Source organism: Gopherus flavomarginatus, chromosome 6 (assembly GCF_025201925.1).
Source record: "Gopherus flavomarginatus isolate rGopFla2 chromosome 6, rGopFla2.mat.asm, whole genome shotgun sequence".
Taxonomy (NCBI): Eukaryota; Metazoa; Chordata; order Testudines; family Testudinidae; genus Gopherus; species Gopherus flavomarginatus.
This window is the reverse complement of record NC_066622.1, coordinates 86,016,005-86,043,994: the sequence shown is the minus strand read 5'-3', so window position 1 is coordinate 86,043,994 and position 27,990 is coordinate 86,016,005. Positions and strand designations below refer to the sequence as shown.

Genomic DNA, 27,990 nt, shown 5'->3' with positions numbered 1-27,990 from the left:
TTCTTTTCCCTCCCAACTTTCTTCCTATCCAAAACCCTGCCATGCAGATCTATGTCATTAATATTTCAGCATCAGCTATTCACAGGCATTGGGTACATTGCAGTGCATCTCATCAATAAGAGCTGGCAAAGGCTGTGTAGTTCACCACACTGCCTTCATCCAGCAGAGGAATAAGAGCAAAAGATAGCAAGAGACTAAGACGCAGAGAGACACTGAACAGCCACAGCAGGGTAAGATTGCATAGTGCAATCAGTGTTCATTGAGGTGCTTTTCACCATCATCCTTGAATCAGATCCTGCAGGGAGTACCCAAGCAAGCAAGCAAGAATGGATGTCTTTAAGAAAGGTTTCTCCATTGCTAAAGAAGGTGTGGTGGCTGCAGCAGAAAAGACCAAACAGGGAGTGACTGAGGCTGCAGAGAAGACCAAAGAGGGTGTGATGTATGTAGGTAAGAGACAAATATTTTTAATACACAATTGAGCATGAAATGTGACATAAATTATCTTCCAGAAAGCATGAAGTACTGGATAGTGGTTAAAACATGGGACTGAAAGGCAGGAGATCTGCATCCCATCCCCACCTCTGCCACAGTCTCACTTGTAATCTTGGGGTGTCAAAACCTTCCATGCCTCAGTTTCCCCATCTGCAAAACAGATATTGATACTTACTTCCCAGGGTGAGGGGGAGGGAGGCAGGATTGCTACATATGAATTAATGCAATGTTCAGAAAGTACTTTGAGATCCTCTGATGGAAGGTACATATTACAATTATTATTCCCCTCTTTGCTTTCAGGGTAGGTCACTCACTCTCCAAACATTTGACTACTAGCATAGTGACTGAGGTTATTAAGGGCATACATAGTGATTCTGCTTATTAAGTTAGGCTAGTAGGAATCACCTATTTTCCCACCCTCATGTCATTTTATTCAGAGATTCTCCTCCTTATGCTTTATAACCCTTTACATTCTCCATGCAAAAATCCTTTACTTGCTTTGCAAAGGGACAGTTATCAGTGTTGTCCAATGGCTAGGTGCTGGATCATGACACAAGTTGTTCTTTTCCTGGAAACATCTATTATATAATGAATCCTCTGCATTTCCATAAATCCTACAGTAATCATTTCAAAGCTGCCCTTGAAACCTGGTATCAGCACTGTCTAATGGAGGTGTATGCATGATACTGGTGGACAAAACCACTGGGTTGATATACACTGTGTTTGTAGTCTTACACTCTTATCCCCTGTTGTTCTCCGAAGGGAGGATTGCTATTGTATGTGCTGGCTGTGGGTAAGTGTGATTTTTAAATAGAAAAGGTTCTTCATTCCATTAACACTGCCTTATACACAGAGTATCACCACGTTAAAAACCTTATGGTAGTTACAGATCTGCATTTTCAAAATTCAGTGGAATCAGAAACCCCATTCGTAGCAAATCTTCATCCCCAGATTTAGACAATGACTGATGTAGTACAGCTAATCCTGCCATTATCTAGCAATATATAACCAATTCACATTTTAATCTGAAGCTGAACCACAATCAAAAGTTTTGATTACAGCATCTCTAAAAATAAGTAAATTAAAATGATAAATACACCATGACAACCAGCTGTCAAATGTGGGGATTGCTATTGTACCCAATTCCTTCTTCCTCGGTGATCAGAGCAAGATCAGACCAGAATATTTAGCATTTTTATAAATATTTTCCCAAATATCTTCCCAGGCCTTTGATTTGCTTTTCATTTTTGCACAATCATGAGACAAAGTGCGGAATGTTCTGCCATGATCTTATGTATTTAACCATTTCAAAAACTTTTTGAAAGCCTTCTTTTAAACCTAAATAGCTGAATGAAGAGTCTGTTTAGACACTGACTTTGAGGAGCATGGATACTTTTTTAACTACATCAGGCTTTTAACATTTTAGTTAGCAGAGCATCACACAGTGCCTTATAAAATGCTCTCCACCTTTTTTATAATGCATTGTGTGATGCTTTGCTCATTAAGGGCCTGATCCTCCATGGTGGTGAGTGCATACTGGATGCTAGAGCATGCTTAGTCCTTAGTCCAGGATTTCACAGAATGGGAATGCTAAAATCCAGATATTTAAGCTCTCTCAGAATTTGGTTTAAATGAGCAAAAGAGATAGATGCCAGTTATGTGCGTGTGTACCACCCATTATCACTGCAGGGACCAGAACCTGTTTGCTGCGCTACATTCCCTAGCTATAGCCCCATGAAAGGCTAATCAAAATGCCCAATTAAATAAAATGCTCTTTCAGTACTCTTTCCCTCTTTACATAACCTACTACAGTTAGGTTGCTGTTAAGACATTGCATGAAGGAATTTGAAATCTGAATCTGCTGTGTAGTTGGAACCACTCAGAGATGTGAAAGTCTTTTCTGGATGTCAGAAAAAGGATAGTAGTGGGTGGGGTGGATGTCTTGTTTTGAGTCAGCTTCTTACATAACTGCTAATGAATTGAAAGCCAGCATTTCACTGTACTGATGGGATCTCTGAGTCCTCCTGAGGATTCCAGTTGACCAGACATCAGTTGCAATATTGATGAGTCACTGCAGCGTGAGATAAAATGGCTAGTTCTGTGACATCTACTGCATCATACAGCTTCTTGAAGCCTACAGGGTCATCATAGTTTTGCTGGTATCTTCACTCTGATCTCTGGGCCAGAAAGTTTCAATTCAATGCCTGTGGGCGGGGGTTCCACTATCCTGTGCTAACACTGCAATGCAGTTTGAGGCTGTGGGGCTGCATTGATAAGAGATGCTGCCATGACAGTCATTCAAATGGGGTTCTCTCTGCCTATGGATGTGGTTACCCAGGTGGGAAAGAAAGATCTCATGGCACTTCGGTTATGGCACTGGGCTTCTTTTCCAATTCCCTCACTCAGTCAAAACAAGTTCTCCTGTCCATGCTACTGCTGTCGTTGAGAACATAATGGTTGCTGTGGATTCTCTACTTACTGTATGACTAGCAGCAACACTGGGCCAAATTCTTAGCTGGTGTAAATAGGTATAAACTCCAGTGAAGTCAAAGGAAATATATCCACTTACACTAGCAGAGAATCTGATGCAATATTGAGTTGTAAGCCACACTGGAGAACAAGCTATATAGAAAGATCACAATCATAATCACAAAATTATATTCAGTATCAAAGAAATACTAGATAATGCAATCCAGTAGTTCTCAATAAAGAATGCGGTTCTGGCATGCCCAAAACATCTGGCCTCATGCATCAGTCACAAGACACCCAAGGCACTGACCTTTACAGATGAAAAGACCAGATCTAATACCTTGTACAGGAGCTGTACACACCCTGTCATGTATTATTCCTGTCTGAATGCATGCCTGTCCTTAGTGCACAGTGCTTCGCTATCACTATAGTGTACCTAGTTAAAATACAAAACTTCTGATTGGTGTGTCATTTCCTAATGGTAAATTTTCTATATCCTATACATTTCTTATTCTTTTCTGTAGCAGGGACAGGGAAGGTATGAACCTGTAACTATGCACACAAGCTGCAAGCAAAGGTTAAAAAGTAACAGTGCAACTTGACAGCTTCAACTGAATGCTTATCAGTTCAACAGATGTTCCTTGCTGGCAAGGATATGTGCCGGAAGCTTAGATTTCATAGAGTGCATTATGAGAGCTGAAGTCTGAGTCATTGGGTGTGGTCTTGAGTGCATTTAAAAAAAAATGAAAAGAACCTAACAAGCTGTGTACAAGCTGCAGCACCAAGGGCTTTTTGCTGCTGTTGCTTCTGCTTCGGTCTTTAATTGCATTCAGATATTTTTGTTTTGCCAGGTTCCCTCTTCTTAGGAGTTATTTTCCATCAGAAAAAAGAAAAAAAAATCATAGCTATTTGTGAATCAAACAAATGTAATGATTGAGATAAGAGTAACTCCTTACAATTCTTGTTTTGGTGTATGTGTTCACTGGAGTAATGCAAAGATAATGAATATATGAATTCAGCTAATTAAAACAGCTGATTTCCTTGATTTTTTGATATTTAAGAAGTTACATTTTTAGAAGCATTAAAGCAGAGCTATGTTTGAATGGCTGTGACTGGTGAATTGTAGAATAAATAAGCATTAAGCCCTGCTCTTTTGGAATGGTACAGCCTGATGCATTGGGTACCTGTAGGAATAATGAACATTAAAGCAAGATTATATTAAAATAGAACTTGGTGCACTGGGCACATATTAGGACCTCAATTTATTATTGTGGGCATCTATGCAATGCAGACCTGTTCTGCTCACTGCTGTTTGCTGTTACATGATTATAGAGAGTATTACAACCACAGTGCAATATTCTCTGGTTTTCAAATACTGATATATCCTGCATAGTACCGTTAATCCATTCTGCTACACTAATCAAAAATGTATTCTCCTCTACATGACTGTACAGTCATTTGAGGGTGAAGTAGAATGTTAGGTTGTGAAGTAGCCGGGCATCTTCCTTATAGTCGAGTCTAGATGACCTTAACAAACATTAAAAAAAGAGAGACCTATTATGTTTGTATGTAGTGTTATAACCGTGTCAGTCCCAGGATATTAGAGAGACAAGGTGGGTGAGGTAATATCTTATATTAGACCAACTTCTATTGGTGACGCAAGCTTTTGAGTGACACAGAGCTCTGTTATGTTTAACAGCACATTACAAATGTCAATTAGACAGGACAGAACTGGGCTGGGTTAGTTGTTATCACAGTAGTAAACTTGTTCTGCCTTCCTTCTAGGCTCGTGGTGAGTGCTAGGCATAGTCTGCAATTAATTTTCCCCACCCCACCCACACATAATTATTGAATCAATGCTGCTCTAGCTAACAGCCTGGGTGCATCTGCATCACTCTTTACAGTGTTTTGTAACTGGACCATAAAAACTGTCCATTTTTATGACATGAGTATGAAAAAGTAAAGAGAGATTTGTGGATTTAAATGATTTTTAATAAGATGGAAACAATGAAAAACGGTTTTTAGGGAAAATTCATTATTAAAGTCAATGGAGTTACAATAGGAATGGTTTTTAACATGAAACTGAATCTAGTTATTGTGGAGGCTTCCAACCACTAGGGCAGTGGTTTTCAACCTGTGGTCCGCAGACCCCTGAGGGCCCCTCAGGCTATGTCTAAGATTTCCAAAGGGGTCTGCACCTTCAGTTGACATTTTTTAGGAGTCTGCAAATGAAAAAGGTTGAAAACCTCAGCACTAGGGGATGTCTACACTGCAGCTGGGAATGTGCTTCCCAGCCAAGGCAGGCAGACACATGCTAGCTCTGCTCAAGCTAATGCACTAAAAATAGCAGTCTGGACATTGCTGCATAGACGGCAGACTGGGTTCGCACCTCAAACTCATAACCTGGGAGCTGGGCAGGCTTGTACACAGGTGGCTAGCTAGTGTCACTGCCCATGCTGCAATGGCCTAGGGTGACCAGACAGCAAATGTGAAAAATCGGGATGGGGGGTTAATAGGACCCTATATAAGAAAAAGACACAAAAATCAGGACCGTCTCTATAAAATTGGTACATCTGGTCACTCTACAACGGCCACACTACTATTTTTGGTGCACTAGCTCGAGCAGAGGTAGCACGTTTGCTTACCCGGGCTAAGAGGCACGCTCCAATCTGCAGTTTAAACATACTGTAAGTGATCTGACATACTGTGCATGCTGCAGTACACAGACACAGTGAGGTCTGTTGAGCAAGTAGATTCAGGCTTAAAGGAAAACCGCAATGATTTGTTGTTGTTCCTTCGGGGCCAGTCCCCTCAACTCCCATTGACTTCAATACCTCACAGCATAGGGCTGCGAAATACATTACATTCTTTACTATGAAAATAAATATGAAATCCTGCACTGTCCTGATCACCATGACAGTGACTGGCAGCCTGTCTCTCTCTGAGCCCAATCCTGTACTCCTTACATACTAAAAATTTCCACTGACTGTATGAAATCAGGGCCTTAACAAGTGCTGAGCCTGGACCTCCTGCTGGGAAGTAGGAGAAGAGACAAGAATTGTAGCTCAGTGTTTGAAAGCATGAAAAAAGCAGACTTTTGGCATTTCTTTATGGTAAGTTCTCTTGGTTTCTTTTACATAATTGGTTAATCTAACATGGGTTTAATTGCACTATTAAATCAACCAGTTTTTCATTTTAAAGATATTATTTAAGGGTGTAAAAGGTGAAGGGTAATTGTCTAGACACCTCCAAATAATACACATGCCAGTAAAACTAACTGGAGCTATCCAACTCCCAACAGAAAAGCTCCCATGGACTTCAGTGAGAGTAGGATTTGGCCCTTACTGAGAACTACTCAAGGACTCTGCAGCTTACGACCACACCCTATCAGAATTCAAGAGTCCTCCCATAGAGGATGATGTTGATGGAGCCTATGTTTCTTTTCATAGGTACCAAAACCAAGGAGGGAGTTGTGCACAGCGTGAGTTCAGGTAAGAGTACAGTCCCTACAGATTTGTGTAAATCAATAGCACACTGTTGTAAATATGGATAAGAATATAATTCTGACTGATATAAAGCAAGAGGAGTTTTCTTTTACACATTAGAAGCCAAAGTACCATGGTCCCCAGAATGATTTGTTGGTGATAGAAATGCTCTGCATGCTGGGATTCCTAAGCAAAGTAACACAGGAAAGGCATCACAGAGGCTTCGATATTCTGCTCAGCGTGTCAGAGAGTATGAGTGTTCTGCTGCTGGATGGGTCAAGGATGCTTGTTATTGGGCAGTGTTGTAGATTGTGGCACTCTTCAGTGCTGGAAGCAGGCCAAAAGGGTTTAATCAGTAGATCTAGTCAGAAAAATTCCAACAAAACATTTTTTCAACAGACTTTGCAGAATCATTGAAATAAAAACATTCTGTGAAGACAGTTTGATTTTTGACAACATTAATTTGGAAACCTGCTTGGTTTTCTCCCAGCTCACCTACCAAACTCCTTGGCAGCCTGCCTGGCAGGCTGTCTTAGAGTTTATGACCCCACTGCATCCAGGGTCCCTGGCTCCATAGCTGCTAACCAGATGGACTGCACTCTTACTTTCACTGTGAATTTTGAAATTTTTGGTTTTCATTCTAATTTGGAACAAAACCAAATTTTGAAATATTGAAGTCTTCTGTGAAACAATTACCTTTCTCCAGCCAGCTCTATTAATCATCTAGAAGGGTTAGCTAGATGGAAAGGGGTTACAGAAAGGCAGTCCAGTTTGACAGTCTCCAATGGGCAAGATGACTTTTTTTGTGCTACTGCTTCTTGGTATAGGTTTGTTTTGCAATCTGCCCCTTCTCTAAAGGTTGCCAGGTTACAATACCCATCTATTCTTGAGGTAAGCAGCATATGTGAGAATTAGCTCCAACGCATTGTAAAATTAAACTGTTAGCATGTAGCCTGCATACATAAAGTCCAAATAACAGATAGCACTGGGCAAAATATTGCTGTGTTACCCTGCTGCAAATGTTGGGCCCCATCCATTTCACTGATCCAAGCTAGCTCTGTAGACTGTCAATTATGATGTTACCCAGTTAAACAAAGACTGATTTTGAACTTACTTCACTGACTCCACTTTTTCTTGAACATTTAGTTGCTGAGAAAACCAAAGAGCAGGCCAATGTGGTGGGTGAAGCGGTTGTGGCCAGCGTGAACACAGTGGCAAGACAGACTGTAGAAGGAGCAGAGACCATTGTAACCACTACTGGGATTGTAAAAAAGGTATGTTCATTTTTTCAGAGACCTACAGGAAATAAGAGGCTTGTTTTGCATTATACTTCTTCGAATGTTTCTGAGACTCAGTTTATTATTTACAGTTGAGATCACCTATGTATTTACTCAGACAACCCTGCTGTGATATCAGATATAATGCTATGTTTAATGTGATGGTTTTAATAGAGGTATAATGAGTTAATATGTCCTCATATTTTGCTATGTAATACAGGTTAGTACAGGCACGTTGTTCACCTACGCATTGCTCAGAGCCCTTATATTCTAGGCAGTCAAAGTCATTAGTCACTTCTGAAAATCTTCATCTATATGCCTAGAGACTCAGGTGATCAATACTTAGCCATATCACCCTTCAGCGTAAAGTATCTATTTCCCCATAAAACTATCTATATTTCTTTAGAGAGAAAACTGAGGACTAAAGTTCTGATCACAGGATTGGGAGCCAGGAACTCCTGAGTTTTAACCCAGGTTGTGATATTTGTTCCCGTTATGGCTTAATGCAAACCAGACAAGCTCTCTGCATTAATTTTCCCCCTTTTTTTTTTTAAAGTAGACCTAATATTTTCCAATGTCACAAGGGTGTTTTGAGAATGAGTCAGTTCATATTTGTAAAGTAGTACAGGCCTTGGAACAAAATGTTCATGATACTCCAAACTACTACAGGTTTTAGAATCATTCAAGGCCCTCTCAGCCATAGAGGAGAGTTGGGGTTACCACCACTTTATAAACTAAAAGTCTAGTGTGTGTTCTGATGTTGTGGTTGTTGAACACCTGGTGAGACGGTCTGCCAAAGGCCAGGCTGACATAGTGCATTCTGTGCTGAATCTCGACATCTGTGTCTGCCCTCTGTGAGAGATGGTTGCCAAGATAGGCAAAGAATTCTACGTTTTCCAGTTCTTCTTTATCAGTATAGATCTTCCTTGCTGGGTCTGACTGACCGTGGACTGGTTGGTGGAGAACTTTTGTTTTGCCGATGTTCAGAGTTACCCATAAGCTTTTAAAAGCTTCAGAGAAGCAATTAAGGGCTGTTTGCAGATCCCCCTTTGAGTGTACAACTACAGCACAATCAGCTGCATACTGCAGTTCAGTTATTGTTGTCGATATTACTTTAGTTCTGGCATGGAGACGAGAAAGGTTGAAGAGGGTGCCGTCAGTCTGATATTGGATGCCAGTGCCTTGAAGTAAACAGTCTTGGATTAATGTTTTCATAGCTACTAAGAAAATGGAGAAAAGGGGGGGTGCCAGTACATAGCCTTGTTTTATGCCAGTTTGGATGACAAAGGGCTCAGGGATAGAGCCACTGCATAAGATGGAGGCAGTCATCTGGTCATGAAAGAGTCTTACAATGGTGACAAATTTGCTTGGGCAGCAAACTTTGAGATGATTTTCCACAGAACCTCATGACTGACAGAGTCGAAGGCTTTGGTCAGATCAATAAAGGCCATATACAGCTCCTGGTGTTGTTGACATTTTTCCTGGATCTGCCTGGCTATGAAAATCATGTCAGTTGTGCCTCAAGATGGTCTGAAGCCACACCGGGACTCTGGAATTACTTCCTCTGCAAGAGGGAGCAGGTGATTCAATAAGATTCTAGCAAGAATCTTCCCAGCATTGGAGAGAAGGGCAAGGCCTCGATAGTTGCTACAGATGGCCCTGTCTCCCTTTTTGAAAATGGTGATGATGTTAGCAGGGATTTCTTCAGAGCACCAGATTTTGAGGAGCAGCAGGTGAAGCTTGCTAGTCAGTGTTCTCCCCCCACTTTCAGCACTTCAGCTGGTATGCCATCAGGACCTGGTGCTTTATTGTTCTTCATTTGTTTCATTGCTTTGCAGACCTCCTCAGGTGATGATGAGTTGGCAAGAGTTTCCCAGATTGGGTCAGGAGGGATGGAGTCGATGGTATCGACAGTCACAGTTGATTCTCGATTTAGAAGCTTTCGGTAGTGTTCCTTCCAGTGTTCTTTGATGGATTCGATATCTTTAAGAAGTGTACTACCATCTTTGGATCTCAGAGGTGTACGATCACATGAGCTTGGTCCTTACAGGGTTTCTGTCTTACAAAAAAAGCTTTGCATATCATGTTTGTCAGCGAATGTTTGGATTTCTTTTGCCTTGTCCTTCCACCATTTGATTTTATTTCTTGGATCCACTTTTGAGCTGATAGAAAGAGCTCTGCTTCTGACTGGATAGTGGTTGGTTTTGCCAGATGCAGAAAGCTTTTCTTTTCTGGTCCAAAAGGACTGTAATCTCAGTGGTGGTGTTGTCAAACCAGTCCTGATGGCTGCAGGTAGCAAGGCCAATGGATTCCTTGCAAACTTCATGGATGGTCTGTTTTAGGACTTCCCAGTCTTCTTTGACACTTGTGCTGTCATTTTCAGGTGTGCAGATGGCCAGTTTTTCACTGAGGAGATTGGAAGTTCTCTTGGTGCACTGAGGATTGAAGTCTTTGGATGTTGTATTGCCATCTGTGTGATGGATTGCTTTCTTTGTTTTGGTGCAATCCTGATGGACATGACTGATCTCACCAGGCAGTGGTCAGTCCAGAAATCATTGGCTCTTCTCATGACATGGGTGATTTGGACATTAGATCCTGTGTTCTTACAATGACATAGTCTAGGAGGTGCCACTGCTTTGAGTTGGGGTGTTGCCAAGTTGTTTTGTATTTATTGCTTTGTCTGTAGACTGTGCTTGTGATCACAATGTTGTGCTCTGCACATTTCTGAGTAGAAGGATGCCACTGGAATTGGTCTTGCCCACTCCTTCCTTCCCAATGGTGCTACTCCATATGTTAGAATCTCAGTCAACTCTTATGTTAAGATAATCCCTAAAAAGGATTATCTTATCTGTTTTTGGAATGGATGACAAAACTTTTTCAAGGTCAGTATAGAAGGATTCTTTCTGTACTTCAGCGTCAACAGTTGGTGCATATGCACTGATGTTAGTGGCAAATGACTTACTGACCAGTTGGATGTGGAGGGTCATAAGGTGCCCATTGATGCCTACAGGGAGTTCAGTCAGGTGGTTGACTAGGAAGTTTTTGATTGCAAAGCCAACAGCATGTATTTGCCTGCTGCTTGCTGGTTTCCTTTCCAGAATAAAGTGTAACCACCGCCCTTTTTCCTCAAGAGGCCTCCATCTGCAGGTCTTGTTTCACTTACAGCAGCAATGTCAATGTTGTACCTTGAGAGTTCTCAGGCAACAATTCCTGTTCTGCGTTTGGGTCTTTCACTTTTTGATCTGTCTACTAAGGTATGGACATTCCAAGTTGCAAGAAACATTTCTGTTTTTCGACAAGATTGCAAGTGATCCCTCTGGACACGGTTATCCAGTCAGGTATGGTAGGATAGCCTTTGTTTGGGGCATCTTTTCTAGTCCCTTCCCTGTATGGGGTGAGCAGATGGGTTCCTAAAAAGGCCTGCTCAGTCATGACCACTGCTGCCAAAAATGCCCCTCTATCCCAGTCCAAGGGCACATGATGACCATCTTGCGGTCACTGCCTGCGTGTTGGTCTGTGACTAGGGACTCCTGGTGATCACTTCTCCTATCCTCATCGCTACTCACCCATACCCAGAGGACTTTTATGGGAAGGGGTGGGGGAAAAGTTCTTCCTGTGAAAGAAGCCTGAGTGTGAGTAGTTCAATGTGGGGAGCTGATGCGCACCAGCAGCCACACAAATCTTGGCAGAAGAGGCACCTGTGTCCTGGTTGCAATGAGGTGCAAGATGACCAGGGGTTTCTCCTCCATTGTGGCCTTTGTCCACCTACGCAAGTGTTGAAAGGTGATCCTGCTTCATCCGCCTGTTTGGCCATTGAGGTCTTATACTGGGTTGTGTTGTGCTGGGCTGCCTGGTACTTCGCCTTTGACTGCCATGGGACTGACCCTACCAGGAGTACAGGACTCCAGATGGCATTACTCTTAGAGTCTTAAGTATATGCAAGCTTCTCCACCATGTCAAGGTAGCAGCCCAAGATCACATCCATTTTTTGCCAGGTATAAAGGATGCATGAAAGGTTGGCACATGGATATTTGCATCTGCAACACTCATTGTGTGTTGCCAATTTAGCCTTAAACATTCTGGAGTCTAGCAGTGCCTGTTTAATATCTTGTTCTGAAAGAATCACAAGGATAAAGAACACGAAGTATCTTTCACATTAAGCCAGATATTCTCCCAGGTTTCTACGGGGACAGTAAGGCTTTTTCCCATTTTTCTTTGAGACTGAAATTGAGAGGGTAATGCAAAGCATTTTTCTATCCAAATTGTCTTAAGCATGGAGTTGGCCTTGATCCTGAGGCATAGGTTATCCCACAACGGTACAAGAAGAGAATTAGTATGATTGGATGTTGTAATCATCTTATCATGTTGCAGGATTCCCTGGCAGATGCAAAGACTGGATTTTTCCTTAAGGGTGTGGGTAGCCTTTCAAGGTATATAAAAGGAGAAAGGGCATTGTTATGCTTTTTTCAATCTCAGACTAGGCCAGTGTGTATACAAAGCTACTGAAGGGGAACCACCTTACAATAGGGCGCATTTGGAAGGCTAGATAATATAGATATAGTAGAACCTCTGAGTTTCAAACACCTCAAGAATGGAAGTTTTTCGTAACTCTGAACAAAACATAGTTGTTCTTTCAAAAGTTTACAACTGAACATAGACTTAGTACAGCTTTGAAACTTTACTATGCGGAAGAAAAATAATGCTTTCCCTTTATTTTTTAGTAGTTTACAGTAGTACTCTACTGTATTTGCTTCTGGTTCCAAATAAGGTGTGTGGTTGACTAGTCAGCTTGTAACTCTCTAGGGTGTTCGTAACTCTGAGGTTCTACTGAACAAATCTGACAACCCCATGCTTCTAGTTACCCAGGATTTTTTTAAGGGTTTTGTGTGACAAGCGAGGCTTTTTTCTATTTCTCATATATATATATATGTATATGTACATATATGTATATATATGTATATATATATGTATATGTACATATATGTATATGTATATGTATATATATGTATATATATATGTATATAATTTAAATATCCTATTTGTATGGAATAAAAAACAGCCTTGCCTGTTATGATAAGCCTATTTATTTGAGCAAAAAGTAAGTGAGACACCTTGAAAGGCAACAGGCTAATTATATAGGTCAATTATATACAGATACTCATTTTGGCTATTTCTGTTCTTCCCAGAAAGGTTAGAGGGAAGAGATGCCACCTCTCTATAGCCTTGGAAATTTATTTTAATGTATAGTCCATATTTATAGAAACAATTTTGGGAAGATTAGGACACATTTTAACACCTCCGTAAGTAATTTCCTGACTCATTTGAAATGGAAAATGATGAATCTGAGAAGAATCTGGTCTTTTGGATAGATCTATTGCTTGTAATTTATTCCAGTCAATGCAAAAACCAGCGATATTTCCAAAAATATCAACGACATTCAATAATGATGGGATTGATCAGGATAGATTCTTCAATAGTACAAAAATGTTATTAGCATATTATTTGATTTTGAATTTTCCTGTTTATAGTCACACCTTCAATAGCTGACTGTTGACACAGGTACATTGACAGTGATTTGAGACATTAAAAAGGAGGGGCCAGCCCTGTTGTGTCCCTCTTTCTAGCTAAAATGTGGGAGAAATAATTCTATTAGTTGATAGTGAAGTGAGGATTGCTATTTATTTTAAGATTAAATGTAGTATGATAATATATCAAAACACCTTTTAAGATTTGCTTCCCTACTTTTTGGATCTATCCTTTTTGCCTCCAACAGCTTTCCAAGATGGAGGAATATTTTCTTATAAAAACACCACTCTGTGCCTACTCCCACTAAGTCCAAATGTAAATTCCCATGGATTCTAGTGGAAGCAAATTGGGCCACATTCTGGTGAGATTACCTTGTGTCTAGGTGGTGGTGGAAGGCACTTTGGTCTAAACAAATGTAGGAGTGTTACTGTTATACAACTATTTACACCTCATTATGGCTTGCAGCCTCTTTGAAAGCCAGATCTGTTTTAGAACTATGAAAACAGCCATAAACGATTCTTGCAGATCATCTTCTACTTCACATGTCTCTCAGACATATAGGCCTGGTCTACACTACGCGTTTATACCGAATTTAGCAGCGTTAAACCGATTTAACACTGCACCCGTCCACACAACGAGGCCCTTTATATCGATATAAAGGGCTCTTTAAACCAGTTTCTGTACTCCTCCCTGACGAGAGGAGTAGCACTGAAATTGGTATTACCATATCGGATTAGGGTTAGTGTGGCCGCAAATCAATGGTATTGGCCTCCGGGCAGTATCCTACAGTGCACCACTGTAACCGCTCTGGAAAGCAATCTGAACTCTGATGCACTGGCCAGGTAGACAGGAAAAGCCCTGCGAACTTTTGAATTGCATTTCCTGTTTGCCCAGCGTGGAGATCTGATCAGCACGGATGGCGATGCAGTCCCAAATCCAAAAAGAGCTCCAGCATGGATCGTATGGGAGATACTGTATCTGATTGCTGTATAGGGAGACAAATCTGTTCTATCAGAGCTCCGTTACAGAAGACGAAATGCCAAAGCATTTGAAAAAAATCGCCAGGCAATGATACAGAGTCCACAGCACAGTGCTATGTGACAAGCGTAATGGAAAGCCAAAGAAACAAATGTACGCTCATGGAGGAAGGGACTCCAGCTATCCCACAGTCCCCACGGTCTCCGAAAAGCATTTGCATTCTTGGCTGAGCTCCCAATGCCCGTAGCGTCAAACACATTGTCTGGGGTGGTTCAGGGTATATCTCGTCAATTTACTCCCCCTCCCCCCCGTGAAAGAAAAGGGAAAAAAATCGTTTCTTGACTTTTTTCAATGTCACTATGTGTCTACTGCATGCTGCTGGTAGACACGGTGCTGGGGCAATGAACAGCAGCATCCTCTCCCCTCCCTTCCCCAGTGGCAGACGGTACAGTGCAGTAGGACTGGTAGCCGTCCTCGTCATCAGCCCATGAGTGCTCTTGGCTGGCCTCAGGAGAGAGCGGCCGGGGGCACCTGGGTAAAAATAGGAATGACTCCCAGTTATTCCTGGCAGATGGTATAGAACGGCTGATAACCATCCTCATCATAGCAACTTGGGGCTGAACTCCATCAGCCCCCCCCCTTCATGTCTAAAGAAAAGATTCTGTACTGCCTGGACTATCATAGCAGCTGGAGGCTGCCTCCCCCTCATTTTATCTCACTAAAAAGTCAGTGTTTCTTATTCCTGTATTCTTTATTACTTCATCACACAAATGGGGGGACCCTGCAAAGGTAGCCCAGAAGGGTTGGGGGAGGAGGGAAGCAACGGGTGGGGTTGTTGCAGGTACACCCCCTAGAATGGCATGCAGCTCATCATTTCTGTGGGATCTGACACGGAACGGCTGTGCTCTCTGGTTCTCTGATACACTGGTTCTCTAGTACACTTGCCCCATATTCTAGGCAGGACTGACTCTATTTTTAGATACAACATAAAGGAGGGAATGACCCGGGGGGTCATTCCCATTTTTGTCTTTGTGTCCCAGGCCGACCTCAGCGAAGGTCAGCCAGGAGCACCCATGACAGCAGCAGACAGTACAGAACGACTGATAACTGTCTCTGCTACCTTGCAAAGGCAAATGAATGCTGTTGTGTAGCGCTGCAGTACCGCCTCTGTCAGTGGCATCCAGTACACATACGGTGACAGTGACAAAAGGCAAAACGGGCTCCATGGTTGCCATGCTATGGCATCTGCCAGGGCAATCCAGGGAAAAAGGGCGCAAAATGATTGTCTGCCGTTGCTTTCATGGAGGAAGGAATGAGTGATGACATTTACCCAGAATCACCCGCGACACTGTTTTTGCACCATCATGCATTGGGATCTCAACCCAGAATTCCAATGGACGGGGGAAACTGCGGGAACTATGGGATAGCTACAGGATAGCTACCCATAGTGCAACGCTCCAGAAATCGACGCTAGCCTTGGTACATGGACGCACACCACCGAATTATTGTGCTTTGTGTGGCTGCGTGCACTCGACTTTATACAATCAGAATAATCCTGCAGTGTAGACGTACCCATAATTATGCCAACCCAAGAAAGAGACAGTATGTGCACATCTTAACTGGGACAGTACTTATTTGTCAACACTAGAGGGCAGGGTTAATTCAGACCCATTCTGAGTCCACACTCGAGTTATTTGACCCATAAAGGCCACAAGAAAATCTTCCCCTTGTTTTCCAATTTATGCCAATTTTGACAAAAACTAAACATCTGTTAATGAGGGGCGTGTGACCCAAATTATGCATTGATTAAGACAGATTTAAACAAGAAAGCTTCTGTTCTCAGATACAATGTGGAAACTTTAGTTGGTTCCAGTCTTTGAATCATGAGCATGTGGAAAGAACAGAAAAACTCCCTGCAGGAAGGAAAAATTGTTCATTAGGCAAGATGCTTTCACAACGTGAAAGCAAAGAGCAACCATACTCCTATACTCTAGCCCTACGGAACCTAATATTTGGGAGTTCTTTGATAACTTGGTAGCTTTTTTGTTCCCACTCCTTAGTGAGCTGCAATCAGCTGAGTCAATCGTTATTCAAACTAGACAAATTAACTACTGGTAGTTACAATCAAATGGAATTAAAACCTAGTGAGACTGGACAAAACTGTTCTAATCTTGTCAGAAATTAGGGCTAGATCCACAAAGGGACTTGGATGCCTAAGTCCAACATTTATGCGCCACTGAAATCCTCAAAACCCACACTCATCAGCTACCATCTAACCCTATAGGTGCCTAAAGTCCCCTATATACTTAAATTTCTGCTAGTGTGCACATTCCCACTACCTAAATCCTGATGCAACCAAGCTGCGACACACCCAGCTCACACCTAAGCCCCAGTGGGATTCTCAAACTAGGCATTCTCTGACTGGCCTTGTCTGGTGGCTGTGCTCAGAGCACAACTAACCCCCATAAAAGACAGCTGAGGAAGAGGAGGAGGAGGTGGTGCTGCCTCCCCCCCCTTCTGTGTAACAGACAAGCAATTAGAACACTCTTTTGGGATGTGGGAGACCTGGTTCAAATCCCCACTGCCTGATTTGGAGGAGGGACTTCAAACTATGTCTCCCACCTCCCCTCACCAGCTCTAATAATTAATCTATAGGATACTCTGGGGTGGGTCTCTCCCACTCTGTGTTGAAACTATTCAACTTTGTATAGAACATGTAAATATTCACTGAGCAGGAAGAGTGGGACCCAGGATTCTCAGGTGAGTGCACTAACCAGTAGGTTATAGAGTCATCCTCCTGCTCTCTCTGGACTTATAGCCTAAGCCCTGCCACTTGCTTCAAATAATGTGGGTGATCGGTACTACAGAAATACTGTAGGTGGAAAGACAGAAAACAGGGAGGCATAAGTGAAACAAAAAGGAGCCAGCAGTAGAGAAGTTCAGAAGAAACTTCTTTATCAGCAGAGTAACTAATGTGTGAAATAGATGTTACCAACAGCAACAGCTTGCAATGTATTGAAAAATATGCTGGAGAGATATTAAGAGGAACAAACATATAGCATCTCAGTGTTGGACTGCTTGATGCTCCTTCAATCCTGAAAGTGTCAATGAGCACCTAAACCCCTGAAGTTTGAGGGACTTGGTCTGGGCAGTCTTGCTCCACTCCTTCCCTCCCCCCTTTTAGTTCTTAGGGTCAATGCTAAAATCCTGATTCTGTTGTCCATTGCATCCACATAACCCTCCTGACTTCAGTGGGATTGGCACAAGTAAATGAGACCAGTATTTAGCTCTAACTGACATGCCTTGCATTATTAAATCGTGCCTGTCTGACAGCATCTTAAAGGAAACATCAAAAGACCATCCAAATACCAATATATAGAACATGTAGTTCTGTAATCTGGGTGCTGTTTAAAAAGGAGAAAGCGATTAATGTTAGGAATAAACCCTGCTCATCTACCTTTAGCATGCCAGAGTCTATGCAAGGCTCCTATTCAGTGATGTTCTGGGCAAGAAATTGTGTAATTCCAGGGTTTGGCTTGGTTCTATTCTTTGTAGGCTTTTATACTGTGCTCCCCACTGTAGTGTCCAAGCACATTCTGGTAGCTCATTAAGCAACATGACTAACATCTGTTACATATTGTTTCTTCTCAGGTGCTGAATGTTCTACAGTGCTATTGAATTTGGGAAGTATTTCTCCCTATCAGTTCAGATCTCCCTCTGTGGGACATATTGCTCCTGAGTAAGGTCTATTAGCATTATCATCAACCTCCAGGAGTGTGTGTTGGCATTTAAACTATATGCTGCCAACTAGCTTCAATGGGAGATACAAAACTACCATCCACTAGAGAACTCTGAATACGTAAGGCTAAATTCTTTTCCTGGCTACACCCATGCAGTCAGTGGGATACAGTCGGTGCAGCTAAGCATAGCATTTGACCTTTAGCAGTTTGTAGCACCTGCTCCTCTGAGCTGTCTCACTAATTTGATAGCTACTAACAAACAAAGGGCCACATCCAGGGCCGGCTCCAGGCACGAGCTCAGGAAGCAGGTGCTTGGGGCAGCCAATGGGAAGGGGCGGCAAGTTCAGGTCTTCAGTGGCTATTCAGTAGTGGGTCCCTCAGTCCCTCTCAGAGCGAAGGACCTGCCACCGAGGAATGAAGCGGCGTTGTAGAGCAGCTGCCGCCAAAGTGCCGTCTATTGCGGCTTTTTTTTTTTCTCCTTCGCTGCTTGGGGCGGCAAAAAAGCCTGAGTTGTCCCTGGCCGCATCCCATAAGATGCTGAGCTGCTTATATTTCCAGTGTCCTCAATGGGTGCTGAGGACACTCAGTACCCCACAGAAGAAAATGTGACTGAAATAACTTTGGATCCAAGTAGAGTTACTGAGTGCCTCCTGGGTGTTGCTGAATATAGGTAATAATTGGAGATATACTAATCTCCTAGAACTGGAAGGGACCTCAAAAGGTCATGGAGTCCAGCCCCCTGCTTTCACTAGCAGGACCAAGTGCTGATTTTGCCCCAGATCCCTAAGTGGCCCCCTCAAGAACTGAACTCACAATCCTGGGTTTAGCAGGCCAATGCTCAAACCACTGAGCTAGCATTGATATCGCTGAGTTGGTCTTTTTCATTTCTCTGCTCTCCTTTAATTAGTCTCCACTAAGTAAGGGTCAATAAATCTCTTACTTTTCTGTATTATACAGAGTTAAAAAAAGCATTATTTTTGGTGTGCGGGTCATGTTTAATGCAAAGGTTTTGTGAATGAGGCCTATCAATATTGTACATTCCTCATCACTCCCTTGGGTAGATTTTAGTGTTTTTTTAGAACGTTGATCTCCACTAAGTATCCTTGTCTGACAGCAGGGATGAACTTTTCATCAGCATGACTCTGCACAAAGCTTGCTGCATTGCAGACACTCATGTGATCAAAAGCAAGCAAGTATACGTACACACATACATTCTTGTTAAATGTCTCTCAGGGGTTGGAAGAATTTCCCAGTAGCTAATATTTCACTACTGTTGTTCTCCTCTCCCCCTTTCATCCATTTTTCTTGTCAGGTGTAATATGTCTAGTTGTCAGTTCGTGACTCTGTGATTTTAAAGTATCAGAGGGTAGCCGTGTTAGTCTGGATCTGACATGCATCTGAGGAAGTGGGTATTCACCCACGAAAGCTCATGCTCCAAAACCTCTGTTAGTCTATAAGGTGCCACAGGATTCTTTGCTGTGATTTTAAAATGGTCTTGTTCCTCTTTTATGTCATTTCACAAATTATTCTGGTAATTTTCAATTATTTGCAACCACTCTGTGCATTTAATTTAATGTTGGATCCCATAATTATTTTATCTGTTTGTTCTAACACATCTGTAATGTGCTGATACATTAGGCATTTCCCTTCTTAAAGATTACACATTTTGAAAATGAATAGGGAGGAGAATCAGAAATACTTCACAAAAATGGGCCAAAATCTGCTCTCCAAAACAACTCTCATTGTCATTAATGGGGTTGCACTGGGAGAATTAAGAGCAAAATTTGACCAAATATCTGTTCGTTAAGTATATTCAGCTAGGGTGAAATTCAACCATCATAAAAGCATGTAAGAATCTATAAAAGGCCTCTGATGGGGTGGAACTGCCGTCTGCATCAAGGGCGCGTTATGGGGGCAGGACATGGAATTCAAGTACATCACAATTAGACTGAATACACAACTAGAATGCTTTGCCTTTGTATATATGCTTCATGATAGTCTAAGGACTTATCTCATGCTATTTCTCAATATAGCATGGAAAATTAAGATCGTACTAAAAGTAAAATAAACTTTAACTGGGAGAGATTGCACATATGTAGTATTTTCTATATCTCTTTCTTATTAAATGTCTAGTTTAATAAATTAATGTCTATCATACCATAAACAGCATAAGATGTACAGGATATGCAATATGGCTGAGTGAGTGTTTCTGGTGAAACTTTAATTTTGCATGTTAAATAGTAATACTCTGAGAAATCACATGAGAAAAGATTGCATCATAGGAATCCATTTGGCAGTCCTTATTCATAAGAGCAGTCCCACTGAAGCCAATGGGAGTTTGTCTGGCTGTGGAGTGAGTGAAAACTGAGTAAGCACATCAAGAGTTAGCCCTATAAAAGTAAATTGCATATTAAAAGCTAGAAAAGCCATGCACTGTAATCTGTGTGCTGTATGCAGGTGTATTCTGCTCATTTCTGGTGCTGATTGTTCTTTTAGTCAGAAATGTCTGCATCATTTAGGGTGCATTCAGCCTGAACCATTCCAATTGAGTAAGTCTACAGAATTTACCAATATATCTAACCTCTAAAATCATGAGAGGAGCCATTCTCTTTCAGGAGAGTGGTTTGGAATTATCTCCAAGAAGTATCATCTGTGCTTCAGAACCTGAAGACATTAACTCCATTGTGGGCTTTGTCTTTCCATACCCCCTCCAAGCTGGTGTACTCTTATTATTTATTAAACTTGCCGCAGACCAGGTCACCAATGTACCTCTTCAGGTTCACAGCTTTAAACAAAAACAAAACAAAACAAAACAATCCTGCTTTCCACTGAATTTGCTGCCTCTCCACCTACAGAAAGCAATGTATCATCAATTACTATTAAGGCTCATGAAAGTGTCTGGTTTTATGGAGGGGACAGTGTCACCATTTAAAATTTTTTAACTAGTTTTGCATTAAAAACCCAAATTTTCTCCAATTCCAACAAAATTCCATTTTGTATGAGTGATCTCTAGCCAGAGGAGAATTAGGGCAAATTTTGATGTCAGAAAAGAGGTGTCTAAATGGTCATTTAAAATAAAGGTAGCAATTTTAAGACTTAGTCACCTTTTCAGGCAGAATTCCATTTCAGAGGGATTTCAAATGCTCAGCACCTCTCAGGATTGGGCCCATAGTTAAATGAACCATAAAGACAGCAGGAAATTCTTTTTGTATCTGAATCATACAATGGAGACTTTAGCCCCTTTGCTGTCCAAAGGACATTTGACATACGAATATCAAAATGACATGGGTATGCCCCAATGCTTGAATATACACTCTGAGATTTTAAGGATATTCAGTAGGTACTATCTGATAATCCATGTCCCCTGAATTACACCAGCTATGGTGTCCAAGGAGTTAAAAAACTCCCTAGCTGAAGTTAATTGACCAAAGATAATTGCTTTAAAAGCCAGCAAGTGTTCCATCTACCAATCAAAGCCATTAAAAGGTAGCACGAACCTTTGTGCCTTTATTACTTTACTTATAACCTGTAGCCCAGCACAGATCCCACCACTCAATGGCATAAGCACTACTACAAAGAACTCTGCTACACAAAGTTCTAAACACAAAATAAATAACATTAAACTCACCTGTAAAAAAAAATGCCATGTATAAAAATGTCAAATTTTAAAATAGAAGAGACAAGCTCCATTAAAAGTGAATGTAAGCATTCTTTTACTTCTCTTGAGAAACAGGGAAACAAAGAGAAAATCTTTGGACTTTATTATTTGCCAGTTGAGCCAAATTGATGATGCAATTAATGGAAAAACCTCTTGGTAATGCATGAGAATCTGTCACTTACCAGTCAAAATGAAATGTAAATGATATTGACAACAGGAAATTAATTGTTTCAACATTTTTTGTATGCCCTTAGGCAAGGTCTGAAAGAGGCAAGAGATGTACATTCTCCCTTTAAACATCCCATGGGGAATATGCCTAAAAGACACAGAGGTTTCATTAACTTTTCTGTGGTGTCTCCTCCATGTTGTGGAATCCCTCTTTTTGAGAGTCCCCAGAGCCAGCAGGGAAAATCTCTGCATCTTGACTCCATTGGAGCTGCATTGTCTGGGAGCCAGAAATGTAGAGATGAAAGGCCTATTGAGGGTATTGGAACCAATCTAGAGCTGCAAAGCCTTCATTCAGTTATGCCTGTTCTCTGGGAGATCCTCTCTCTCACTCTCTTGAGAGAGAATTAACAGTAAAACATATATATAACACCCATATTGTATGAGGGGAAAGAACGGTCTTATGACCAAAAAGCTGAGGACTAAGAGTTGGGAGATCTTGGTTCTTTTCTCAGGTCAGACACAGACTTGCTCAATGACTTCGCACAAGTCTGTGTGCCTCAATTTTCCCATTTCGTATGTCACTGGAGTGAGATTTATTTTGTTAATATTTATAAAGGGCTTTGAAATCCTTAGATGAAAGTTGCTTATAAGTACAATGTATATGACAATTTAAAATACATTAAAAACGCCCTCTGCTTTGCATTTAAGGTATAATGTGCTGTATAAACATCAGCTAATTAATCATTGTAACACTTTTGTGCAGTAGGGATATACTATAACCCCCATTTAACACAGTGTGAAATCCTGGCTGCATTGAAATCAATGGCAAAATTCTCATTGACTTTAATAGAGGCAGGATTTTACCCTACACATCTTGCCCAATGTCACACAGCAAGTGTGTGGTACAGCTGGGATTGGTACCCACCAGTTGGTAGCTCTGTTCTGTAAGCACATTGCTGACTTTAAAAAGAGCCTTAAATTAGGTTTATCAGCTAGAAGCCTTAACTCCCAGCCAACAAATGCAGTCTGCAATCTGGCAGCCCTGTCTCCTCCAATATTCTCTATCCTGGACAGGCAAACTGGAGGGAAGTAAGTGGGAAAACGATAGTGAGGTGAAAACCTTAATGCAACCTGATACTTCTTCATCCTGTAATTGTGTTGGTTCCTGCCATGTTGTTTTAGAAAAATTCTCAAGACACTTGTTTCCTGTCCTTTCTAAAAACAGATTGATGAGGCAGTTACATTATTCTTTAATGGAGTCTTAGCTAAAAGCACATTTTAGAGGACCAGTAAAATAGATGAATATGGATTCTTACATCCACTTGTCACACTCAGACGCTGTTTCCTGTGAATGACCTCAGGGCAGGAAGTCGTTTTTTTTTGGTTTGTTTTTTTTTAATTATTTGTAGTAGAGTCAAAAAAGCTACGACCCTCTTCATGAGAAGAGCAGACAGCCTGAGTCCCCTACAAGAGAGGTTTCTGACTGCAGTAAGTTGCCCTTTCTACTTGTTCACACACTAACACAAATGGCCTCTGTTTGTTTCTCTGATACTAGGCACTAGGTTTAACTCCCAAGCTGTCTCCAGAGCTGTTATTTCACCTCCACTAATCAGCATGGATTCTATTAACCCATTGAAAGCCACACATGGGGAGCCTGGACTACTGCTGAACCTATTGCAACTGATTTTGTGTAACAAAAAGAAAGTAACAATCTGTATGAATTAAGCAAGGCACATGATACAACTAAAAAAATAGGCAAGAAAGAAAAGAAAATACTGGTCCTAAACAGTTTTAAAATAGTATGAAACACTTTGAAAATACAGTTTTAGGCTATTTATACATAGAATATCAGGGTTGGAAGGGACCTCAGGAGGTCATGTAGTCCAACTTGCTGCTCACAGCAGGACCAATCCCCAGACAGATTTTTACCCCAGTTCCCTAAATGGCCCTCTCAAGGATTGAACTCACAACCCTGGGTTTAGCAGGCCAGTGCCCTAACCACTGAGCTATCCCTCCCAACACTTATAAAATGCACTGATGTTTATTTTTTTATATGGTGCCAAACACATGTCAATTGCTTTACAAACACAGATCCCAGATCTGCCTGTGTGAATCCAATTGCAGGGTTGGGATCATAAGTTTGGCCTCTATCTGACACTTTACAAATACTGAGGGTCAGATCTGTGATGGGTTAGATCACAGAACTCCCCGCTTGGGAGCTGACACCTGATGTGCCAAGACTACCTCTGCTCCTGCTTTCCCTGCCAGCTCGGGACCCCAGCACCCTGTCTTGCTGAGCCAGACATGCCAGTCTGCTCCAGCACAGAACTACGGTCTGAATTACTTGCCCAAAAGCTGCAGACTTAACTCAAAGCAGCTAACAGAAGTGTTCTTATCTATAACATTCAGATGCCCAGCTCCCAATAGGGTCTAAACCCAAATAAATCCGTTTTACCCTGTATAAAGATTATATAGGGTAAACTTATAAATTGTTCACCCTCTATAACACTGATAGAGAAATTCCCCCTCCCCAAGTATTAATACATACTCTGGATTAATTTCTAAGTAAAAAGTGATTTTATTAAATATAGAAAGCAGGATTTAAGTGGTTCTAAGTAGTAACAGACAGAACAAAGTGAATTACTAAGTAAAATAAAATAGAATACACAAGTCTATGTCTAAGAAACTTAATAAAAATAACACCTCACCAGTTCTAGTAAGCTTCCTTTTACAGACTAGTCTCCTGCTACTCTAGGTCCAGCAATCACTCACACCCCCTGTGGGTATTGTCCTTTGTTCCAGTTTCTTTCAGATATCTTTGGGGGTGGAGAGGCTCTCTCTTTAGCCAGCTAAAGGCAAAATGGACGGATCTCCCATGGGCTTAAATAGACTTTCTCTTGTGGGTGGAGACCCCCTCCTCTTTCCTATGCAAAGTCCAGCTCCAAGATGGAGTTCTGAAGTCACCTGGGCAAGTCACATGTCCATGCATGACTCACAGTTTTTACAGGCAGAAGCCATTGCCCACATGGTATCTTGAATGGTTCCAGGAAGACATCTTATGTGAATTGGAGCATTCCAAGATGTATTGTTCCTTAAGTGCTTCCTGATTGGGTTCAGTGTGTGACATATTCCTTTACTTCCCACCTCCATAAATAAGTGCTAATCACACACTGCGGGGAGAAGCTACCCACTAAAAGGATGAGCATAAAGGAGGAGTGAGTCTCATAACAAATATATAGCTTGATTTTCCATTTCTTCAATGGAGCCTTGCACCAACTTTGAATGGTTCTGGCAGCAAAATAAGAATGTATAATATTTAATCCTTTGTCAAATAGATACATAGATGTGAATTTCTTCATATGAAGCCACTTGAGCATTTTGGGAGCTATCAGATGAACATTATCCTCCCTATGGAATGAGTGGCTAGTGTGAGGTAGATAATCTCAGGAAAATCAATGTAGAATCTATCTTCCTGCAAGTAAAAATGAAATTCATCTGTACCTGCTATGTTTCCAATGTTCAAAGAGCCAATGTTCCATTTTAGATTAAAGAAAACTACTTAACAAAGCAGGACAAAGTCTCCAAGAAGGAGAAAGTAGGGTGTGTCTCATTCTGTAAGAACTTCCAATTCAAATCCTTTCACAACCCTGCTCTCCAGCAGGCACAGAGTTTATACACTTCAAGGTGCAAATACAGAAAACTGAATCAGAGCTGTATATGCCATAGGGCAAACCTGTTATTTTCTCCACATATGAGATATTTGACTCCATTTTGCAAAGTCTGTTTGAGTAACCTCTTTAAAATTAAGTGGCTGATACACCATGCTGCAACAAGGGTAAATGTATTGTGTATATCCTGCAGGATGAGTTATCTCACCCAGAGCACCCTACAGAACCAGCTGCTGCAGAAGAAGAACCCCGAGCAGAAGCCATAAAAGCCAGTGGAGAGGTAAAGTCCAGACTCAAACCAGCTAACCCTAGAATCCTTAGCTGGTCCAGGGTTTTTCTCACGATCTATCATATGTACATTTTATGTACCTTTTTGTTCTCATGAAAATGAAAGACTAACGTAGTCTTTAGCTAAGCATCGGTAAGCCAGTGATGTGCAAGCCTCTTTAAAAAAGTTTCCTAATGCACCTTTAACCTTACCTGCACCACCCTAGGAGTTATATTTCTGGATCTTCCCCACACCCACCATTCTATCAGTGCACCTCAGTGCTGCTGCACAAAGGACTTATATTCTAGTCCTGGGTCTCTCTGACTAAATGCTGCAGGATTCTGTGGTTTTATGACCAACTTAAATGGAGATTAGGCTAGGCTCTCGTCCAGACTAACCCGCGGCATCGGCGGGTTAAAATCGATTGCTCGGGGATCGATATATCGCGTCTAGTCTGGACGCGGTGTATCGATCCCCGAGCGCGCTTACATCGATTCCGGAACTCCATCAATCCGAACGGAGTTCCGGAATCGACGCGGAGAGCCGCGGACATCGATGCCGCGCCGTCCAGACTGGTGAGTACCTCGATTTTAGAAATTCGACTTCAGCTACGTTATTCTCGTAGCTGAAGTTGCGTATCTAAAATCGATTTTAATTCCTAGTCTGGACGTGGCCTAAGAATCACCAAACTAAATTTCACTAGGAACGTGAGCTAGAATAGGAATGTGTATGCTTCTCAAAGGGGAAAGGATAACTCACTAACATTCTGAATCATCTATAGTCCCTATCTTTTTATGGCCTATTTTTACTGTGATGATCAACCTTGGTAATCTGTGTTTTCCTGTTATATACATTCTGTTTGAAATATTACTCCATTTTCTTGTCTTGCTTCTCTTGCAGGGTGAAAATAAGCCAATTAATCAATTTCAGGACAACTAGTGTGAACATGAGAATTCCAGGAGTACACACTGAAATGTTAGTAGACACCATAGTAGGGAAATCATCCTTCCCATAGACAACTACTTTCAGCGCTATAGCCTTTCACTTGCCTCGCTAACATATCATACAATATATGTATGTCAGACTCTTGATTCTATGTATATGGCAACTGTTCACTACCGTCTGTCTCTCTCTAAGCATCTCTAGCTCCTTTGTGGCTTTTTACTTTCCCATCTTTGAGTGTTCTGACTGTCTGGTTTGTTAGCAAATGACATATTGCGGTTAAAATCACTGGTCAATGTCTTATCACCATTTGCATCAGCACTTCGAATCCCTAGGTATGATGACAATGATTTTTTTTAAACTACAAAATAAAAGTGTTTGAACTACTTTTTCCTTTGTCTTGTCAGTCTCTTTTATATGTAAAAGTTGTTTTAAGCATTAATGATCTTGAGCTGAGTTTCAAAGCTGAAAACATTTCCAGAAGTGCGCACTTGGTGCTCTAAGAATTAACTGTCAAAAGGAGAAATAATCCAGTAGTCTGCTCCATGTCACCAATGAAATGAAGGGGGAGGGTCTGAAATCCTTAGAAGTACCCCTGACTTGGCAAGGGTGCGAGGACCAGGGGCGGCTCCAGCCCCAGCACGCCAAGTGCGTGCTTGGGGTGGCATGCCGCGGGGGGCGCTCTGCCGGTACCCGGGAGGGCGGTAGGCAGGGTGCCTTCGGCAGCATGCCTGTAGAAGGTCTGCTGGTCCCGCGGCTTTGGTGGACCTCCCGCAGGCGGAGCACTGCGGAGCCGCGGGACCAGCAGACCCTCCACAGGCACGCCTGTGGGAGGTCCACCAGAGCCGCGGGACCGGCAAGCGGCAGAGCGCCCCCCGTGGCATGATGATGTGCTTGGGGCGGCGAAATGTCTAGAGCCGCCCCTGGCGAGGACTGAAATCATTAAAGGGAAAATCCCTTCAAACGAGAAAGGAGAAGAGCATTTGAAATCCTCAGCAGGAATCACACCTTGATATGTGGCTCAGTGTGGTCTGAAATGTTCAGGGAGAAATTCTTCTGGGAATAGAGGATGAAGAGTGTTGAAAATTTCAGAGGTGTTTACTTCCAGCATAATACATAAATCATTAACAATAATATCTGTCTCTTAGCTAGAGTTTTTCATCTGTAGATCTCAAAGCACTTTACAAAGGTGGTCAGTAACATAGGGTCTGAAATCCTCAGAGAGGGTAAATGTTTCTGAAACTCCCTGTGATATCCACAAAATATAACATAAAAGTAACTACAGGTAAGCACAGCACATGGATGCAGTAGGCATTCTT

At 41.8% G+C, this 27,990-nt stretch overlaps 2 protein-coding genes across 2 annotated transcripts in view; one reads left to right on the top strand and one right to left on the bottom strand.

Moving 5' to 3' along the window:
- Positions 1-27,990, bottom strand: part of MMRN2 (multimerin 2) — a 127,790-nt gene that overhangs the window by 65,671 nt on the left and 34,129 nt on the right. The gene's annotated exons all lie outside the window — the stretch shown is intronic.
- SNCG (synuclein gamma) lies at positions 12-27,061 on the top strand. The gene is made up of 5 exons (XM_050958620.1): positions 12-447; positions 6,411-6,452; positions 7,593-7,720; positions 25,655-25,741; positions 26,630-27,061. Exons 1-5 carry the CDS (start codon positions 327-329, stop codon positions 26,666-26,668), a joined length of 417 nt encoding a protein of 138 aa, XP_050814577.1. The 5' UTR covers positions 12-326; the 3' UTR covers positions 26,669-27,061.